This window comes from Botrytis cinerea, chromosome 2 (assembly GCF_000143535.2).
Source record: "Botrytis cinerea B05.10 chromosome 2, complete sequence".
NCBI lineage: Eukaryota > Fungi > Ascomycota > Leotiomycetes > Helotiales > Sclerotiniaceae > Botrytis > Botrytis cinerea.
The window spans coordinates 367,791-383,209 of record NC_037311.1 but is presented as its reverse complement, the minus strand read 5'-3'; the positions used below and the strand labels follow the sequence as shown (position 1 = coordinate 383,209).

General features: G+C 43.9%; 6 protein-coding genes across 7 annotated transcripts; 2 read left to right on the top strand and 4 right to left on the bottom strand.

The window, feature by feature from the left end:
- Positions 1-330: 330 nt before the first annotated feature.
- BCIN_02g00840 (hypothetical protein) lies at positions 331-2,400 on the bottom strand. Its single transcript, XM_024691082.1, has 5 exons — positions 1,894-2,400; positions 1,705-1,833; positions 1,365-1,638; positions 1,085-1,315; positions 331-1,028 (listed from the first exon to the last, which is right to left on the bottom strand). Exons 1-5 carry the CDS (start codon positions 2,185-2,187, stop codon positions 466-468), a joined length of 1,491 nt encoding a protein of 496 aa, XP_024546852.1. The 5' UTR covers positions 2,188-2,400; the 3' UTR covers positions 331-465.
- Positions 2,401-2,614: 214 nt separating this feature from the next.
- On the bottom strand, positions 2,615-5,291 carry BCIN_02g00830 (hypothetical protein). Its single transcript, XM_001555868.2, has 2 exons — positions 4,057-5,291; positions 2,615-4,006 (listed from the first exon to the last, which is right to left on the bottom strand). The coding sequence occupies exons 1-2, from the start codon at positions 5,152-5,154 to the stop codon at positions 2,885-2,887; spliced, it is 2,220 nt and encodes a 739-aa protein (XP_001555918.1). The 5' UTR covers positions 5,155-5,291; the 3' UTR covers positions 2,615-2,884.
- Positions 5,292-5,451: 160 nt separating this feature from the next.
- Positions 5,452-7,111, bottom strand: BCIN_02g00820 (hypothetical protein). The gene is made up of 4 exons (XM_024691081.1): positions 6,750-7,111; positions 6,240-6,690; positions 6,107-6,190; positions 5,452-6,050 (listed from the first exon to the last, which is right to left on the bottom strand). Exons 1-4 carry the CDS (start codon positions 6,780-6,782, stop codon positions 5,638-5,640), a joined length of 981 nt encoding a protein of 326 aa, XP_024546851.1. The 5' UTR covers positions 6,783-7,111; the 3' UTR covers positions 5,452-5,637.
- Positions 7,112-7,630: 519 nt separating this feature from the next.
- On the bottom strand, positions 7,631-9,437 carry BCIN_02g00810 (hypothetical protein). Of its 2 annotated transcripts, none has more exons than XM_024691080.1 (5): positions 8,888-9,437; positions 8,701-8,832; positions 8,520-8,650; positions 8,372-8,466; positions 7,631-8,304 (listed from the first exon to the last, which is right to left on the bottom strand). In XM_024691080.1, the coding sequence occupies exons 1-5, from the start codon at positions 9,147-9,149 to the stop codon at positions 8,172-8,174; spliced, it is 753 nt and encodes a 250-aa protein (XP_024546849.1). In that variant the 5' UTR covers positions 9,150-9,437; the 3' UTR covers positions 7,631-8,171. The 2 variants fall into 2 exon arrangements, with proteins under 2 accessions (XP_024546849.1, XP_024546850.1); XM_024691079.1 differs by having other exon boundaries at positions 8,376-8,466.
- A 474-nt stretch (positions 9,438-9,911) lies between these two features.
- Bcpic4 lies at positions 9,912-10,611 on the top strand. The gene is made up of 2 exons (XM_001555865.2): positions 9,912-10,099; positions 10,160-10,611. The coding sequence occupies exons 1-2, from the start codon at positions 10,027-10,029 to the stop codon at positions 10,354-10,356; spliced, it is 270 nt and encodes an 89-aa protein (XP_001555915.1). The 5' UTR covers positions 9,912-10,026; the 3' UTR covers positions 10,357-10,611.
- Positions 10,612-10,644: 33 nt separating this feature from the next.
- BCIN_02g00790 (hypothetical protein) lies at positions 10,645-15,072 on the top strand. The gene is made up of 5 exons (XM_024691078.1): positions 10,645-11,800; positions 11,853-12,279; positions 12,335-13,760; positions 13,816-13,950; positions 13,999-15,072. The coding sequence occupies exons 1-5, from the start codon at positions 10,914-10,916 to the stop codon at positions 14,877-14,879; spliced, it is 3,756 nt and encodes a 1,251-aa protein (XP_024546848.1). The 5' UTR covers positions 10,645-10,913; the 3' UTR covers positions 14,880-15,072.
- Positions 15,073-15,419: the final 347 nt, after the last annotated feature.

Sequence of the window (15,419 nt, the reverse complement as noted above, 5' to 3'; positions counted from 1 at the left end):
GCTGCATCCACCAGCTACGTCAGTCAGCATGGTAACGATACTGTATGTCAGGCATTGGCATGTCCCGATGGATGATCAAGCATAAACTGTATCATGTAACTTTTACTGGGGTATGAACGCACACACGTTAAACACGCATGCTAACAACTTGGAAGTCAATAAGTATTGCGTTCATAAACTCGTTCGACAACACAACATCTGATGAACTATTGCTTACAGAGTTGGGCTGATATAGGCGTTGTGGGATTGGCCCAATAAGACGATTCCCAGCAACGAATGTCCATTCTCTTTTGGTCCTAGAAACAGATCTCGTCGAATGCGTCAACTATTTGTCGTACGAGATTCTTTGAGAAGCTGCATTTTCAACGTATATATAGCTAGGTACTTCAAGAATTCTTCACAATATGGGAGGCATTGAGCTGGTCAAGTCTTCATCCAAGCCACTCAACATTATATTCTCAGATTCTAATACGTATACCTGAAGTTCATGGTCCTCTCTAATAAGACCATCCCCTTTCTCTGTCGGCCGTTGGCATACCAAAAGTATATCGAGAAAATGCCGACAATGGCAATAATGATAAGCTGGGAGCCAACACTGACCCAAATTGCTGTCAGATATCGAGGCGCCTCATTATATCTAATAATGAATGCACCGGCAATTCCTCCCAACCCGTTACAGGCAGTTCCGGCAGCCGCAAAGGTTGCTCTTTTCCACTGTCCGACAATATTGGAAGATTGGTATGCATTCATTGCTGCCCAGTTCGAAACATACCCTCCTGTCGCTAAATATGTTCCAATATATCGAACTGTGTCCTGACTAGCAAATCCCAACATGCAAAAACCCACAATGGTACAGATGGAATTGAAAATTATGACCAAGCCTCGGAGTTGATAATGATCACTAACTATCGATGAGATAATAACTGGAATCACCGAATAGAAATATGGTGGTGCTGATAACATGATGGAACTGTCCTCAGAAAATCCCATTCCGGTTTTCAAAATGATGGGTAAGAAGTAAGACATGCCTTTGGTTAAAGTTAGCATATCAGTCCCGAAAGGGTTACTGGTAGTGAGTACTTACTTGTCGATACCAAATTTAAGCAAAAAAGCAAAGCACAGAAACCGTAGATTTTTGGATCCAGAAAATGGACAATACACTTCCCTAACGAAAAGTCCTCGGCCTTCACGTCGTCTCTGTCATCAGAAATTCTTGCCAGTGCCAGATTTTGCTCCTCGGCCGTCAAGAAACGGAAACTTTTATGAGCATTTTCTGGGAAATCCACCATCCAGAGATAGGTTACGCATCCCACAACTACCAACAAATTAGCTCTTGGCCCCAGGTCATTACTGGAGTAACATACCTATAGCAAGCAAGCCTTGCACTAGAAACATCCACCTCCAACCGGCCAAGCTCCCTTTGCCATTCAAATGGTTTACGCCATAGTTGAGGAAAATTCCCAGACCCACGACAATAACTTCGCCCGTCTGCAAAAAAGCGAAACGAAGCTGTTGTTCTTTTCTGGTATACCAGGTTGAAATAAGATAGCTCAAGCCTGGAAAGATAGCAGATTGGGCGATTCCAAGGAGTAGCCGAAGGGCTACCATTTGCTTCCATGTATTGATGAAAGCCGTACACTTTGCCATGCCATTAGGATTTCCTTCTCCGGATCAGGTCTGGGGTTGACCAAGAGTTTTTCATACCAAAGTTATAATGCCAAATCCAATCGTGATCAACGAGAAGACGAATCTTGGTCCACACATCCTCACACATAGTGTGGCTGGCAACTGAAATGCTACGCTTGCCACAGTGTACACCAGGATTGATACAGACTACAATATATACTATCAGCATGCAAGAACAAGTGCGATTGACGGAGCACCAGAACTTACATATCTGTTTCCCACTCCCAAACCCAAATCTGTAAAGAAATCATCTGCGACACTGGCCGAACTGATGATGCCCGAATCCATCAAATTCAAACTACATAATATTCCAGCGATGGTGCACAATCTCCAATCCACCTTTCTCACCAATCTCCTTTCCAAATTCTTCCTGGACGCTTCATCGATGCCAAGATCTTCATTTTGAAATGTAATGGGGGTCGCATATGGTGTTTTTCCATCATCATCATAATGAGAGGAATGGTGAGGCGAAGAAGTTGCTGCGAAATCGGGGGAGCCCATTGCTGATCAAATCTCTCACCGTCCCTCGTGAATCCCACAAACACACAAAAATGACACTTCGAACAACAATTATACAATAACCTTATCAACTCGCTCGCAGAAACAAAAACGTGAAAATTTTCGACAACACCGGATAATTATAAATCAACATCTAATCCAATAAAATATTGACTCATGAATAGATAATCCGGACATGTACATTTCTAAGTACCCAGGAGGTTCTTACAAAGCATTGGTGCACCCGCTGCAGATTGACCAGATAACGCAGGTCCCCATGTACACTTGGTGCGGGGATACTACGGCCTCGGAGCTACAAGGGAAAGAAGCGATGGGAGTTCGGGTCCGCGGGATGAGATTTCTATATTCCATGGCGAACTTATTCCGGCTGCTTACACGAGACTAATGATTGTTTGTAGGGGGGCCTTTCTGAGAATCGATATTTGAAGGAATGGCGAGAGGGCCAGAACGAGGGCGAGAAAGAGTGTGCTTGGTAGAAGATACAAGGTTGGCTCGGGGGACGGTGAGTACGTGGTGGGTTGCCGAAGTTCTCGCATGTATGATGTTGTCAATCTTTCCGACTGGGAGCCTCCAAAACATCGCGATTATATGGACACTTTATGATGATCTATATGATGTGCTAGGTAATTACAAGTCTTTGACAGTATACATTAACATTTTATCCCTCCTTCTAGAGAATTCATCGCACGAAATAAGAGCTAGAACCATCAATCTTGACATCCTCCTCGTCAAAGTACTCAATCTTATAGTCTGCAATCCCCACTCCCGCAAAACAGAATGAGTATATGGTTTTATGTGTCAAATTAGCACCAGGAGCCCCTTTGGCTACAACAGTAACTCGATTTGAGTCAGTCTGTTCCCAGACAAGCCCGCTATTAAAATCGAGAATATAACAAATCTTATCGGCTGCCAATCCGCATTTCGAATCCACACTCCAAACCTCGATTTGGTTTTCATTTTCGCGGAGTCGGTAGATTGACCTGGGGATTTGATGGCTTGATTCTTCGTGGTTTGTGATGTGGAGATACTCGAGATCTGAAGTTGCGTCTGTGGGGTAGCGAGGATGGAATGTGCTCTTGGGGGATAGTTCATTGAATTCGGTTTCTACGTTGGAGTTCTTCCAGCTTCCTTGTAGTCCACGGAAAGTGGATTTGGCGAAAATGGCTTTTCCATCCCGGGAATCTTGGAGTGTCTTTTGGAGTTTTTGAATTGCTTTTTCGGCTTCTGTTTTGTTGCACTGTTCATCGACGTATCGAGCTGGGCTGACCATTCCTTCTCTTTCGCCCCATGATACGTTTATTTTCTGGAGCCCTAATTTACGAGAGGTTTCTTCCATTAAGCCGGGATAGTCACTAAAGAAATTTTGGGGGACAGACGAAGGATCTTTGTCCATCATGATCCTTAATTCTTCCATAAAGGTGCGGAGTTTTGGGGAATTGTCCTCTTCCGTTTTATTATGATCATGAGTAGGAGAAGAAAGTCCGCTGTTTTGCTCACTCCACTTCCTCGCTATCAGACGAGCTTGGCTCTCTAAGACTCCCCAATATGACCCGTCGAAAAATCCCATAAGCGCTAAGCTACTGGGAGAATCTCTAGAGCTACTCATACAGTCTCGACTCAGCAGTAAAGGAAGACGGGGATAAGATGCATCAAACCCTAAACTTTTTTTAATCTCATCTGATAGGAAATCCAGCGCAGGAGAGGTGGAAAAGCCCGTCGCGTATACGACAGCTGCGATATCGTCCATTTTGACTTCATCGGACTGTGATTCAATGGTTGCAAGCATCAAATTTTTGTTTGGCTTTCTCGTGTCAGATAGGGGGTGATGGGAAAACAATATGGTTAACTTACTGGTTGTTCTAGCTGCGTGATACGACCAAGAACTTGCTTGATCGCACCGGACCTGATGAATTCCGCATACTTGTCACCTACAACCGCATACGGAGCCCCCAAATCAACTTCATCGCTCTTTTTTGACCCGTCGTCGTTTTCTACATCTACTGCTCCAGACATGAGCATATTCAGTGTCTGTCTTAATTTCTTCCTCTTCTCCGCATTGGAAAGCCCAAAACTAAATGAAATCGGATCATCCGGGCGCGAAGAGATATCATAGAGACGCGAATCCAATTGCACAAAAGAAGGAACTTTTTCATTTCCGCTGCGGACGAATGATGGGATAGAGACGAGAGGGTGCGGTATCACGTGGATGATTTCTGTCGGGGCAGTCCCAGTTCCAGAAGGTGAATATTGGGCGTCGGATATGTGCATGGCGATTAGAGACGCTACTTCGGCGCCGGAATGAGAGCCGCCGATGACGAGAACTTTGCCTGGTAGGGGTTGTGGATGTGTGGGTGAGAGATCTGATATTTGACGGTATTGCGAGCTGTGGAGAATGATAGGTGGTTGGCCATCTTGTTTTTGGATCACGCTGTTGCATGGAAATGGAATTTTTCTGATCTGCGAGAAAAATCCAGATGCAATGATTAGATGGTCGAAAATCTCAATCTTTTCGATGGGAGTTTCTCCGTCGAGCGCGATGGCTGTGATTTTCCATTTCTTTTTCTCTTCCTCTGGGGAGGTTTGAATATGTTCGATCACTTTGACGTGGGTTTGGAAAGCGATCGTTCCGGGTGGTATATATCTCTTAGCATATTCCTTCAAGTATCGGTGGACTTGCCACGCTTTAGGATATATGTTTGCAGGAGGCTGCATTTCCACAGAATTCCAGGCAAGATCAGAGAAACAGACGGTGAATTGCGAAAGATTGGTATGCATTTCCGGATTGATGATTCCATTTGGACTTGATTCCACAGCCCAGAGACCCCCGACGTTGGTCCCCTGCTCAAATACTGTGACTTTGAAGATGCATTCTTTGGAAGATGACTTGAGGAGTGTTTTGGCGGCAACAAGTCCTGCTGGGCCGGCCCCAATAATTGCGACAGAAACCATGGTGCTTTGTGATGTTGCCGTGTATGTCGAACTTTCAAGGCTGATTTACCACATCGATATTGTACTTGTACTCGATGAAACTAGTAGGGTCTGAGAACACTATAAATACACAGGGGACTTTTGTGGGACACACCAACTGTTGCATTTCTGACTTATCATTATATTTTGATTGGCTATGTAACATGGCTCACTTGATATCATCCGATTCCATGGAGAATTGACCTTTGTCTATGTTAGTAATTTCGGCTACGATCATCACGAACTACCGAGAAATTCTATCTGGACTGCTGAACATTTTGGGTAATAGATAAATATAATTAGATTCCATGGAACGGAGGATTCAGACATGTTTTCTCTCAAATAAGTTAATTCACAATTTCGTGTTTCAATACTCATGAGCCACCATTGCCCGAGTCACAAACACGTGTTTCTAAAAATATGAGATAAGTATTTATATTCTACAAGTGTGCATCTGGACTTCAATCAAACAGCATGCACATCCGCGTGGTGACCCAACACAGATCGCGTCGAAGCCAGACTATACGCACTCATATCGTCCATTTCATGGGGCGTTGAAGTATTGCGAGATTTGGTTTTCCTCGTGCTCCTCGTTCCATGCATTCCCTGATATGAAGTCGACGGTTCGATCTTTTTTCGGAAAAGTAATGTTCGGTAGGGGGGAAGTGCGCATACCATCACGGCAATGGTAGGTTCGCAAAGAGCCCACACTGCATTGGCGTTGGGGAATGAGCTCGTGTAGCTTCCGACGGTGTATATGGTTCGGAGGACGTCGAAAAGTATGTCGATAACCACTAGGCCGGCGATGGCTGCCACACCCAGTTTTCGAGATGTGGGCATGTGCATCGCGCGTAGCATTCCCAGAGGTAATAACATCGCTGGTGGAAAGTTCTGTTAGCTGTATTGATTGAAAATGCTGGGACTTTTGACTTACTCATAATATCTCCCACGGTGTTCAGAACACACCATAACGTTTCGAGGCCAATGATGAGCTCCTCAGATATGGTATTGCATGCCTCTTTAGCTTTGTTAGTTGAATCCCAATTTATCAGACGGGAATACTATACCGAGATCTTCTAGTTGGCTGGGAGTATTGCATGACCAAAAGATGGCGAGAAAAGTCGCGAGAAATGAAATCACCGTGTAAATTGCGACTGCTAGCCACCATTTCCGAAAGGCAGTGGATACCGAGAATAGAGCCCAGTAGAGCGCTAAGAAAGATGCTTTCACGAGGTATATTGTCACCCAAAAGAAAACAATGTTGACGATGCCCACGTTTTGTGCATACATCAACTGATCGTCATCGGGAAGGTAGCCTCCAAGACCAAGCGCGTATAGTTGGTAGTTGTATTGGATAGGAAGATAAACCTGATATGTGATGGCAAAAGCGAGTAAGGATCCAAGAGCCAATGCATTAAAGATGTCATCCAGATGCAAACTCTTTCCTTTTTGCCATCTAATGTAGAAACGGCCGGACGTGAGCACAGTCGAGATACTGAATAGGGTCCATGCCAGCGCCTGCCAATACGATTAGCGTTGCGTACTCGAAGGATGAATTTAGGATGCCGTTACTGTACATTCAGATTCTGGAGCGGAACAATAAGAACCATAGCTCTGGGTTTCGGCTATTGATGTAAGGTACGAGCAAAATAACAGAAGCGGAGAACAACTCCAGATGTCATAAATGAGGTGTTGAGCAACTTAAGCTAGTGTGCGTGTGAGGAGGACATGCTTCCTGGTGGGAACTGAGTGCTCCCCTCATCTTCTTAACGCCAGCTTACAATCACGGGGGTAAGAAATGTGCCGCCCATCTCCTACCTTGTCTTGCTGCAGAAAATTCTTCAGAGAACGTTGAATGGCATCCTGCAATTTCTTGCCCGTTCTTCAGCGTGCGTCATTTCTATGTGATATCGACCCCAGCCTGCATTCTAAATTTGACAATTGGTGGAAGGAAATGGCAATCAATGCTTCCTATATAAGAAGGACTTAACGCAAAGATGGGGAGCGAGGGGTACTAAAGTAGACCTGTTTTCGCTCGTTGGAATGACTTCCAGCATTCACGCAGATCTACACCCAGAGCTACTCTTTTACAGGCTTCAAGAAGAAAGTGTTTCTCTCTGTCACATTTACCTATAAATTATCCATGTACTGTGCCGCACAATTAAATTCGAGCGACGCGGTATATTCCAGGCACGCGAATTCTAGATGTCAAGGATCTGCCCGATAATACTCTGTTTGGAAGGTCATACGTTTGGGGGCCGGAGATGATATAACTCGAAAGGAAATATGGCTGTCAGCAGCCTTTGATCACGCAACCTCATGCGTGAGAATACTCCAGCAAGAAATCCATTAATTGGATATGTATACACAGCGTTGTAGTCGGGAAAACCCTATTTTAGTTATAACTCCGAACCGAGCACGTTCCAGCTACAACTTTGTTATCTGTACCCACCAGGGTTGAGAACGGAGAAGCCAAGATTTGTACCATTCGCAAGCGTGAGCAAGGATCTCCCATCTTTGCAGAGAATCGTTACGTTACCTAGGATGTGCGAAGATTATTTTTCAACTTGATTGGGTGCAGGTAGATGTTGTTATCAAAATTCTAGCGCCCATCAGACCATTTTTGCCGACGATACCAGCTTCCTATTGAAGAAGGATCGCTAATGCCGGATACGCAGATTCCGACTGCCCTGCTCGAGTACGCAAGGATCGTAAAGATCTGTGGAACCTAAGGTTTCGTGCACACAAACGGTCCGCACCGTTTAGGGTTGAGAGTGCTATGTACAGAGCAGAAAGTGCGGGGTGTTTCTCAGAGTAAAAGGCCATCTGAATATATGTACGCAGTCCTTCAATGGTGCTTGGATGGCCATCCATCGGCAAGAGGATCAAATGGAGGTTCCTCGTACTCCATTACAGAACCATCCTTGGGCTTTTCAAAATACATTTTAGGTAGATTAGAGCCATCAAGGGCATTTTCAATGACATACTGTTTGACGGCTTCAAAACTTCGACATTGCCTTGCCGTATTGAAATTGGGATGAGGAGCGTCGTGGCCTTTCAGCCAGTTGTAGGTGACTAGATGTACATCGGCATCGCACATTAATTTTTGACGCAACATGTCCACGCAATGATCTGAAGTTCCATGATATCGTTAGCATAATGAGGAGCAACCGACTGTCCAAGTAAGAGAGAGAGGTACCTACCCATATGATCGTGCCACTCTTGATCATTTGTTTTTATTTTTCTTGCGGCTTCCGTATAATAATCTGGGTATGTATGTCGCCATAGTGATTCCTGTAATCAATTGCTAAGTAATGTTGTAGATAAAAGAGGTGATTATGACTTACCAAACAATGCAATTGATGAATAGCTTCCACGAAAGCCAGTCTCCCACCTCCGTATTCGGCTGGGACCCTGACAGCATTTTTGGAAGCATTCAACTTCCCAAAGGTCTTTTCTGATATGCTTATTGCGCCATCTATTATCACACATCAGAATCAAGGAATGAGGCGAACGTGGAGATCTTACAGTCTGTCAAGTCGGCCCATGCGGCATCAACAGCGGGCGATGGAGGCCCTTTATAAGGGGACGAGGATCGATTGAAACTACCAACCAAGCGCTCAAAGTGATGAATGTCGGGAACAGAATCCATGGTGATGGCTGCGATTGGTTAGCGCGGTGTACATGAATGATAGCAATTCCAAGTCACACATACTCCATTGGAGTCTATCCTCTACGCAAGTCGCAGGCAAAGACCTTTGTATGAGGAGAGTTTTTATTAGGAGTCCCAGCGATGTAGAGAGCAGAGCTAGATGTAATACCCATGGTAAAGCTTTCCGAAAGACGGCATTTCGTCCCCCGCATTTCTTTTGAAATTTGGACGCCTGATGCTGCTGCAACTCGGTCAGACTTGGTGTAGCTTCTTCGTCACTACAACGAGCTTCGTCTGAGGGATAGAGGAGGGTTTCTCTTTCCATTTTTCGCACTTGGATTGTGAAAGTAAAGAAATTGTCGAGAACGTGAGTTAAAACTTCAAAATCAAGTGGCCAGCTTTTTCAGGCCGGATTTACTTCGACGAATCAAAAAAGCCTAGAATATTACTTGATAGCGAGAAACAGTTCGAGAAGGCATTTAACTTTTCGGCGTAGACCATTAAAAGACGGGTATGAAGATGGAATGAAGGCCAAGAATGCTTATCGTTATTCAGACTTGACTTTCCTCTTACAGAGGTTCTCTTCTGTACATAGGTTATGAATATCAATACCGGAAAGCTTCTGGTCCGGACCGATGAATTCTTATCATAAACTTCATAGTTGTCGGCCCCACAGCTCCTTTGCCACTTGGTAAATGCTATGGTATTCGACCGTTTAGCTCGGTGCAGATTTCCATTGTTGGATATTATCCGTCCACATATTGGCATGAATTCACTGAGGGGTAATCAAAGTCTTGAATGGGATCCTCTGAATTTTAGTCTTTGTTTCGGAGTGAACTCCAGACCTACCATATAAGAAGCTAAAAGTAGGAGCCAAGATTATGAAGACATACCTTTCACCTATGGCTTCAATCTTGGTGGGGTTGAGTCGGTTTGATACCTCTATCAGTCTTGGTACAGATATCGCCATGTAGCATATCGACGCACTGTAATCGAGCTCATGCTTCGTGGGATATCATTGGATGACCGACCAGGCAATACGATATAGAAAGTCAAACTTATAGATATATAAATCCCGATCATATTCGGTTTCTTGTGCATTTCAAAACACCAAAACATTCCTATAACGAGCCGGTTCTCAATACTTTCTCACCCCATCCAGACGCCAATTTCGAAGGACAAATATATTCAGGCATTCCATAATGCAACTCGCGTTCGTATTCGGCCTCTTTGCCATTGCCCCGGCAGTTTTGGGTGCTCCCATCTTAACTAAAGGTATATGTGTGCCGGCTATCACTGATTTGAAGTCGTTGATGCGTTGCTAACACATTAAAGACATGGCCGCACCTGTTCTTCTTACAGGCAGAGATGCTGCCCCAATCGAAAAAGTTTCGAGTATGATTCTGGCCTACAACGACGACTTGTCTGTGCCGGAATCGGCAGATGTGACCCCCAGGGCGGCTGTTGCAAGCGACAAGGTTTTGAGCATGATTCTTGCCTATAATGATGACTTGTCCGAGGCGGATAAATGATCTTTTGACGATCCAGAGAGTGAGATGAGCGGAGGCGGGGCGAAATTTGCGATTGATTGGTCGTTTGTGGTCAGATTTGAGTTAGTTGGATGCTTCGGCAAAATCATTGTGATCTTATTTGTAATTCAATCTAGAACTTTACGGTACATATCACACCATGTATGGAAGAGAACTACAGGCATCTTCAACCACACACACAAAACTCCAACTGTTGCATTTGACATATCTTTTCTCCGCACCAATTGCATTCTTATATGTGACGTTCGAAGGGTATCTCTATCGGTGCTCGTAATTAGATTTTGTTTGGCTGGGTTATCTCGAAAGATATGAAAATGGCCAAATCAGAACCAGATATTGATTTATACGCCGCAGCTCGTAATGCTTATGTTACCATACGATTGCGCTATGCATCCTCTTTATAATATATTCAGCGAATTGTAAAGAGTATGTTCAATCATCTTGGGGCGAAAGAAACAATTTTGTTTTTCTGTCAGACAGTTTTGCAGCCCTTTCTTATCTCTTTTTGATCCGCGAAGCTCATTCTGTACAGAGGCTTAATGGCAACTATTAGCCATGATACAGCCCTACCCAGAGCTCAAGTGACCGGACGTCCGCGGCTGGCTTTTTCTGATGCATCAAGATGGCCAGTGGATATTCTCCAGCTCGTAGGAATTGCAGCAGCAATTGGTGCTGGAACAGCACGACCACTAATGCCCCTGATTTTTGGAGGTTTAGCAAACAAATTTAACAACTTCCAAGATGCTTCTGCTCTGAAAAAAACCGTTGATTCTGAAGTTCTGTACTTGTTGTACCTTTTTATTGGTCAATGGTTTCTTACCTGCGCTTATGGTATTTTACTATCGATATCTGCAATGAATCGTTCCAGGAGACTCAGAGCATCGTACCTGAAGTCAGCTATCCACCAAGATACGGGGCTAGTGAGCCAAGGAAAAGTCGCCGACAATTTTGCTACGAGCATCAATAGTATTGAGGATGCATTAGCTGAGAAGCTTGGGGTTGTCATGCAAGCAGGTTCAACTGTCATTGTTTCCCTGATCATTGCTTTTGTACACAGTTGGCAGCTCACTTTGGTCCTTTTCTCTACAATTGTACTTCTGTTCATCAGTAACTTTGGCACCGCTGCTCTGGATACACGTTTAGAGCAGAAAATTCAGCAAATTGAGGAATCCGCAGCGAATTTGGCGGAGGAGGTGTTCAATGGTATACGTATGGTCATGGCCTGTGTTGCCGAATCGAAGCTGGTTGATGACTACACCGCAATTCTAGAAGCTGCTAGGGTAAAACGAATGCAGAAGAGCCCCATACTTGCAGTGCAGTTCTCGATGAGCTACTTTGCTCTGCTCTCTTCGTATGCCCTTGCATTTTGGTATGGAACGATTCTGTTAAACCAGGGGAAGATTTCCAGCGGTGGAACAATCGTCATGTATGTTCAATTGGAGCCCAACTTTTGTTATTTTCACTAACGTCATTAATAGAGTGATTCTATCCATCAATCAAGGTACAAATGGTATGAGGAAGATTTTGCCGATCTATGGTATTCTCTCCAAGGCGAGAGCAGCCTCAGTAAATCTGAACAAAGTGATCAATAGTACGCCAACTATTAATTCCATTAACAGTGGTGATGTAACACTTGAAAATATCAAGGGCGAGATTGTATTGCATGACGTCTCTTACTTCTATCCCTCCAGACCTTCTGTCAATGTTCTTGATGGCTTGAATATCCGCTTTGAGGCCGGTAAGATGACAGCCTTAGTTGGCACCAGTGGGTCTGGAAAAAGCACTATTGTTGGTTTAATTGAGCGATGGTATGAGCCTACGCGAGGAACCGTCTCAATTGATGGCTTCGCTATTAATGAGCTGAATGTGAAATCATTACGGAGCAAGATTGGACTGGTGCAGCAGGTATGTCGCTTGTTCTCCAAGAAAACTGAATGAAATTTTCTAATCGCTCGATAAGGAAGTCACACTCTTCAATGATAGCATATTTTACAATGTTGCTTGCGGGCTTTATGGTACGTCCTTGGAGAATTGTTCCGACAAGGACAAGCGAGACTTGGTAGTCAAGAGCTGTATGGATGTCGGAGCGCACGCCTTTATTGAAAGCTTACCCAACGGGTATGATACCAAAGTTGGAGATAAAGGAAATCTTCTCAGTGGTGGCCAAAAACAACGTATCAGTATAGCCAGAGCTATAATATCGTCTCCATCAATTTTGATCTTCGACGAGGCAACGTCGGGCTTGGACATAGAATCTGAGCGGATCGTAGAGGCAGCGATAAAAAAGGTCTCAATGGGTATGACGAGTATTATCATAACACACAAATTATCCCTTGTTCAAAAAGCGGACCAGATCGTCTTGTTGAAAAATGGAACTGTGCTTGAGAGTGGCACACATCAATCTTTACTGGCAATGAACGGTAGATATGCCCAACTTGATGAGGCGCAACGGCTCGACGAGACGATTCAATACACGGATCAACCACTTGAAAAATCTGAAATTCAAGAAGCCAACAAGAACGATACCACCAAATTGCAAATTGATGAGGTGGCGCAACCCACGAAGACTGTTGACGGTATATCTACCCCTACGACGCTGGATCCAAGGTCTTCATTATTCCGATCTTTATGGCTAAGCCTACTAGACCACCGAGTACTCTTACGACTTTTGGTAGCGGTGATACCCACATGTGTGGTTGCAGGCGGCGTATACCCAGCCCAAGCAATTCTTTTTGGACACAGTGTTTCTAGGCTTGGAAAATTCGACTCCAATATCCAGAAGACGGAAAACTTTTGGTCTCTGATGTGGTTTGTGGTTGCTATCGGAGTCATTATCGCCTTTTTCTTAATGGGTACTATTTCATCGATAATGGGAACTACCACAAAATTCTATTATCAAACTGAGTATTTTAAATCCATGATACGACAGGAGGCTTTTTTCTTTGATAAGGAACAAAATTCAAAAGGTGCTCTTGTGGCATCTCTCTCATTACATACGAATCACATTCAGATCTTGTTTACAGTTCTGGGGTCTCTTCTGGTTGCCTTGGTAAATTTAACATCGTGCAGCATTCTAGCACTAGTAGTTTCATGGAGACTAGCACTGGTGGGATTGTTTGGCAGTGTTCCTGTTATTCTTTTGGCCGGTTACCTTCGGGTACGTTCAATCTCTGCGAAAAGTAAAACTCTTTCTGGCCCCCTACTGAGCAGTGCACAATATGCGTCAGAAGTCATTGGAGCTGTACGAACGGTGGCAGCTTTGACCATGGAGGATGAGGTTTGTTTTCAACTCGACAAGAGAATGCGAGAATCTCTTCCGGTCTTCTACAAGAATATTCTCATAACAATGCCGCTGTTTGCCTTTTCTGAGAGTGGAGCTTTTCTTGGTAAACTTATCTCTTAATTTTGTATAGTACTGTGATTAACTCTCTATCTGTATAGGTATGGCTTTGATATTCTGGTACGGCGGTAACCTATTGGCGAATGGCAAGCTAGAAACTGTTGAACTGTGGATTGTTTTCTTGGCAATATTGTCCGGTGGAGAGGGTGCAGCTGAGTTTTTCGCAAGTTCGAATAGTAAGTGTTTCAACGCATTCAAAAACCAACCAGCTCATGGAATTCTAGGTATATCGCAAGCAGGCCATTCTATTAACAACATCCTCGGCTTAAGATCGAGAGCAACGTCTACAGGGGCCACACTTGACGGCTGCGCATCCCAGCCAAAGGATTACGATGACGAGAAAGGTAGAAACACTCCAGTATCTATCGAGTTTCAAGGCGTCGAATTCAGTTATCCAAACTCTTCACAACATTTAATTCTGAAAGAGATTGATTTCGTAGTTGAACCAGGCCAAAACCTTGCGATTGTGGGCCCCTCCGGCTCAGGAAAGTCTACCATCATTGCCTTACTTGAAAAGTTTTACACAATCAACAATGGATCCATTCTCATAAATTCATCTTCATTGAAAGAGATTGACACCGAATACCATCGCAGTCAAACGGGTCTAGTCTCTCAAAACACCACTTTATTCGAAGGTACTCTTCGAGATAACATTCTCCTCGGTGTTCATGATTTGTCTTCGGTTGATGAACGCCTCGAAAATGCTGCAAAAGATGCAAATATACACGATTTCATTATTTCTCTACCAGAAGGTTACAATACACAATGCGGAGAGAAGGGTTTCGGTTTCAGCGGAGGTCAAAGGCAACGAATAGCACTTGCACGAGCACTCGTGCGCCAACCCAGAATTTTGTTGTTAGATGAGGCGACCAGTGCGCTTGACTCTTTGAGCGAGAAGGAAGTACTTGATGCTTTGAATAGGATTTCAGGTCAGACTACCACGATCACAGTGGCACATAGACTAGCGACCATCAGGAATGCCGATTGCATCTTAGTACTCGTGAAAGGAAAGATTGTTGAGAGAGGTACACACCTAGAATTAATGGAGTTGAGGGGGACTTATTGGACTATGAATCAGGCACAAGCTTTAGATAAGGATCTTTAGATTTTTCAAAGTCTTCATTCTCTATCTCTGGTACTGATTTCATTATTGTTCGAGGATTTGAGTATGCGGTGGTTTGAAGAACTTTGTAATGATATGTACGCTCATAATACAAGTAAAAGCGCGCTGATTCTCAGGTCAAAATTTCTATCTTCTTTCTCAATGATAAAATCAATACTCTGCTTGTAACTCTGCAGCTGAGGGTACCTACATCTACTTCCTTGTATGACACGAGCATAGCGGTGAAATTTACTTCGATATTTCTGCTTCTCAGTCTTTTCAGATCTAAACATATTCTTGACTAATACTACCCATTCTCTTTTTTTTTCACGAATCTCTACGAATTGCCAGGTATATAAGGATATTTTATATGTATCCGAGGAGCTTCAAGTCCAACAACTTCAGGAGCCATCAATATTGTGCATCAGATGATGTTTTCTTCGGTTAAACAAGAAGCAAATCGATATCCTTAATCCCTAGCAAGATTGAAGCAAAATTTTGCGGTACCAAAATCGCATTGCAGGCGATTCAATTACATCTACG

Coding starts and splice junctions, on each gene's coding strand:
- BCIN_02g00820 (XM_024691081.1), bottom strand. CDS start 6,782: ATGGTTCTTATTGTTCCGCTCCAGAATCTGAAT. Junction 6,691..6,749: donor TTCCGCTCCAGAATCTGAAT/GTACAGTAACGG, acceptor TCGTATTGGCAG/GCGCTGGCATGGACCCTATT. Junction 6,051..6,106: donor CACCGTGGGAGATATTATGA/GTAAGTCAAAAG, acceptor ACTTTCCACCAG/CGATGTTATTACCTCTGGGA.
- BCIN_02g00830 (XM_001555868.2), bottom strand. CDS start 5,154: ATGGTTTCTGTCGCAATTATTGGGGCCGGCCCAGCAGGACTTGTTGCC. Junction 4,007..4,056: donor TCACGCAGCTAGAACAACCA/GTAAGTTAACCA, acceptor GACACGAGAAAG/CCAAACAAAAATTTGATGCT.
- BCIN_02g00840 (XM_024691082.1), bottom strand. CDS start 2,187: ATGGGCTCCCCCGATTTCGCAGCAACTTCTTCGCCTCACCATTCCTCT. Junction 1,639..1,704: donor GATTTGGCATTATAACTTTG/GTATGAAAAACT, acceptor GGCATGGCAAAG/TGTACGGCTTTCATCAATAC. Junction 1,316..1,364: donor GCAAGGCTTGCTTGCTATAG/GTATGTTACTCC, acceptor ATTTGTTGGTAG/TTGTGGGATGCGTAACCTAT.
- BCIN_02g00810 (XM_024691079.1), bottom strand. CDS start 9,149: ATGGAAAGAGAAACCCTCCTCTATCCCTCAGACGAAGCTCGTTGTAGT. Junction 8,833..8,887: donor AGAGGATAGACTCCAATGGA/GTATGTGTGACT, acceptor AACCAATCGCAG/CCATCACCATGGATTCTGTT. Junction 8,467..8,519: donor TTCATCAATTGCATTGTTTG/GTAAGTCATAAT, acceptor AATTGATTACAG/GAATCACTATGGCGACATAC.
- Bcpic4 (XM_001555865.2), top strand. CDS start 10,027: ATGCAACTCGCGTTCGTATTCGGCCTCTTTGCCATTGCCCCGGCAGTT. Junction 10,100..10,159: donor TGCTCCCATCTTAACTAAAG/GTATATGTGTGC, acceptor AACACATTAAAG/ACATGGCCGCACCTGTTCTT.
- BCIN_02g00790 (XM_024691078.1), top strand. CDS start 10,914: ATGGCAACTATTAGCCATGATACAGCCCTACCCAGAGCTCAAGTGACC. Junction 11,801..11,852: donor AGCGGTGGAACAATCGTCAT/GTATGTTCAATT, acceptor CGTCATTAATAG/AGTGATTCTATCCATCAATC. Junction 13,761..13,815: donor TGAGAGTGGAGCTTTTCTTG/GTAAACTTATCT, acceptor CTATCTGTATAG/GTATGGCTTTGATATTCTGG.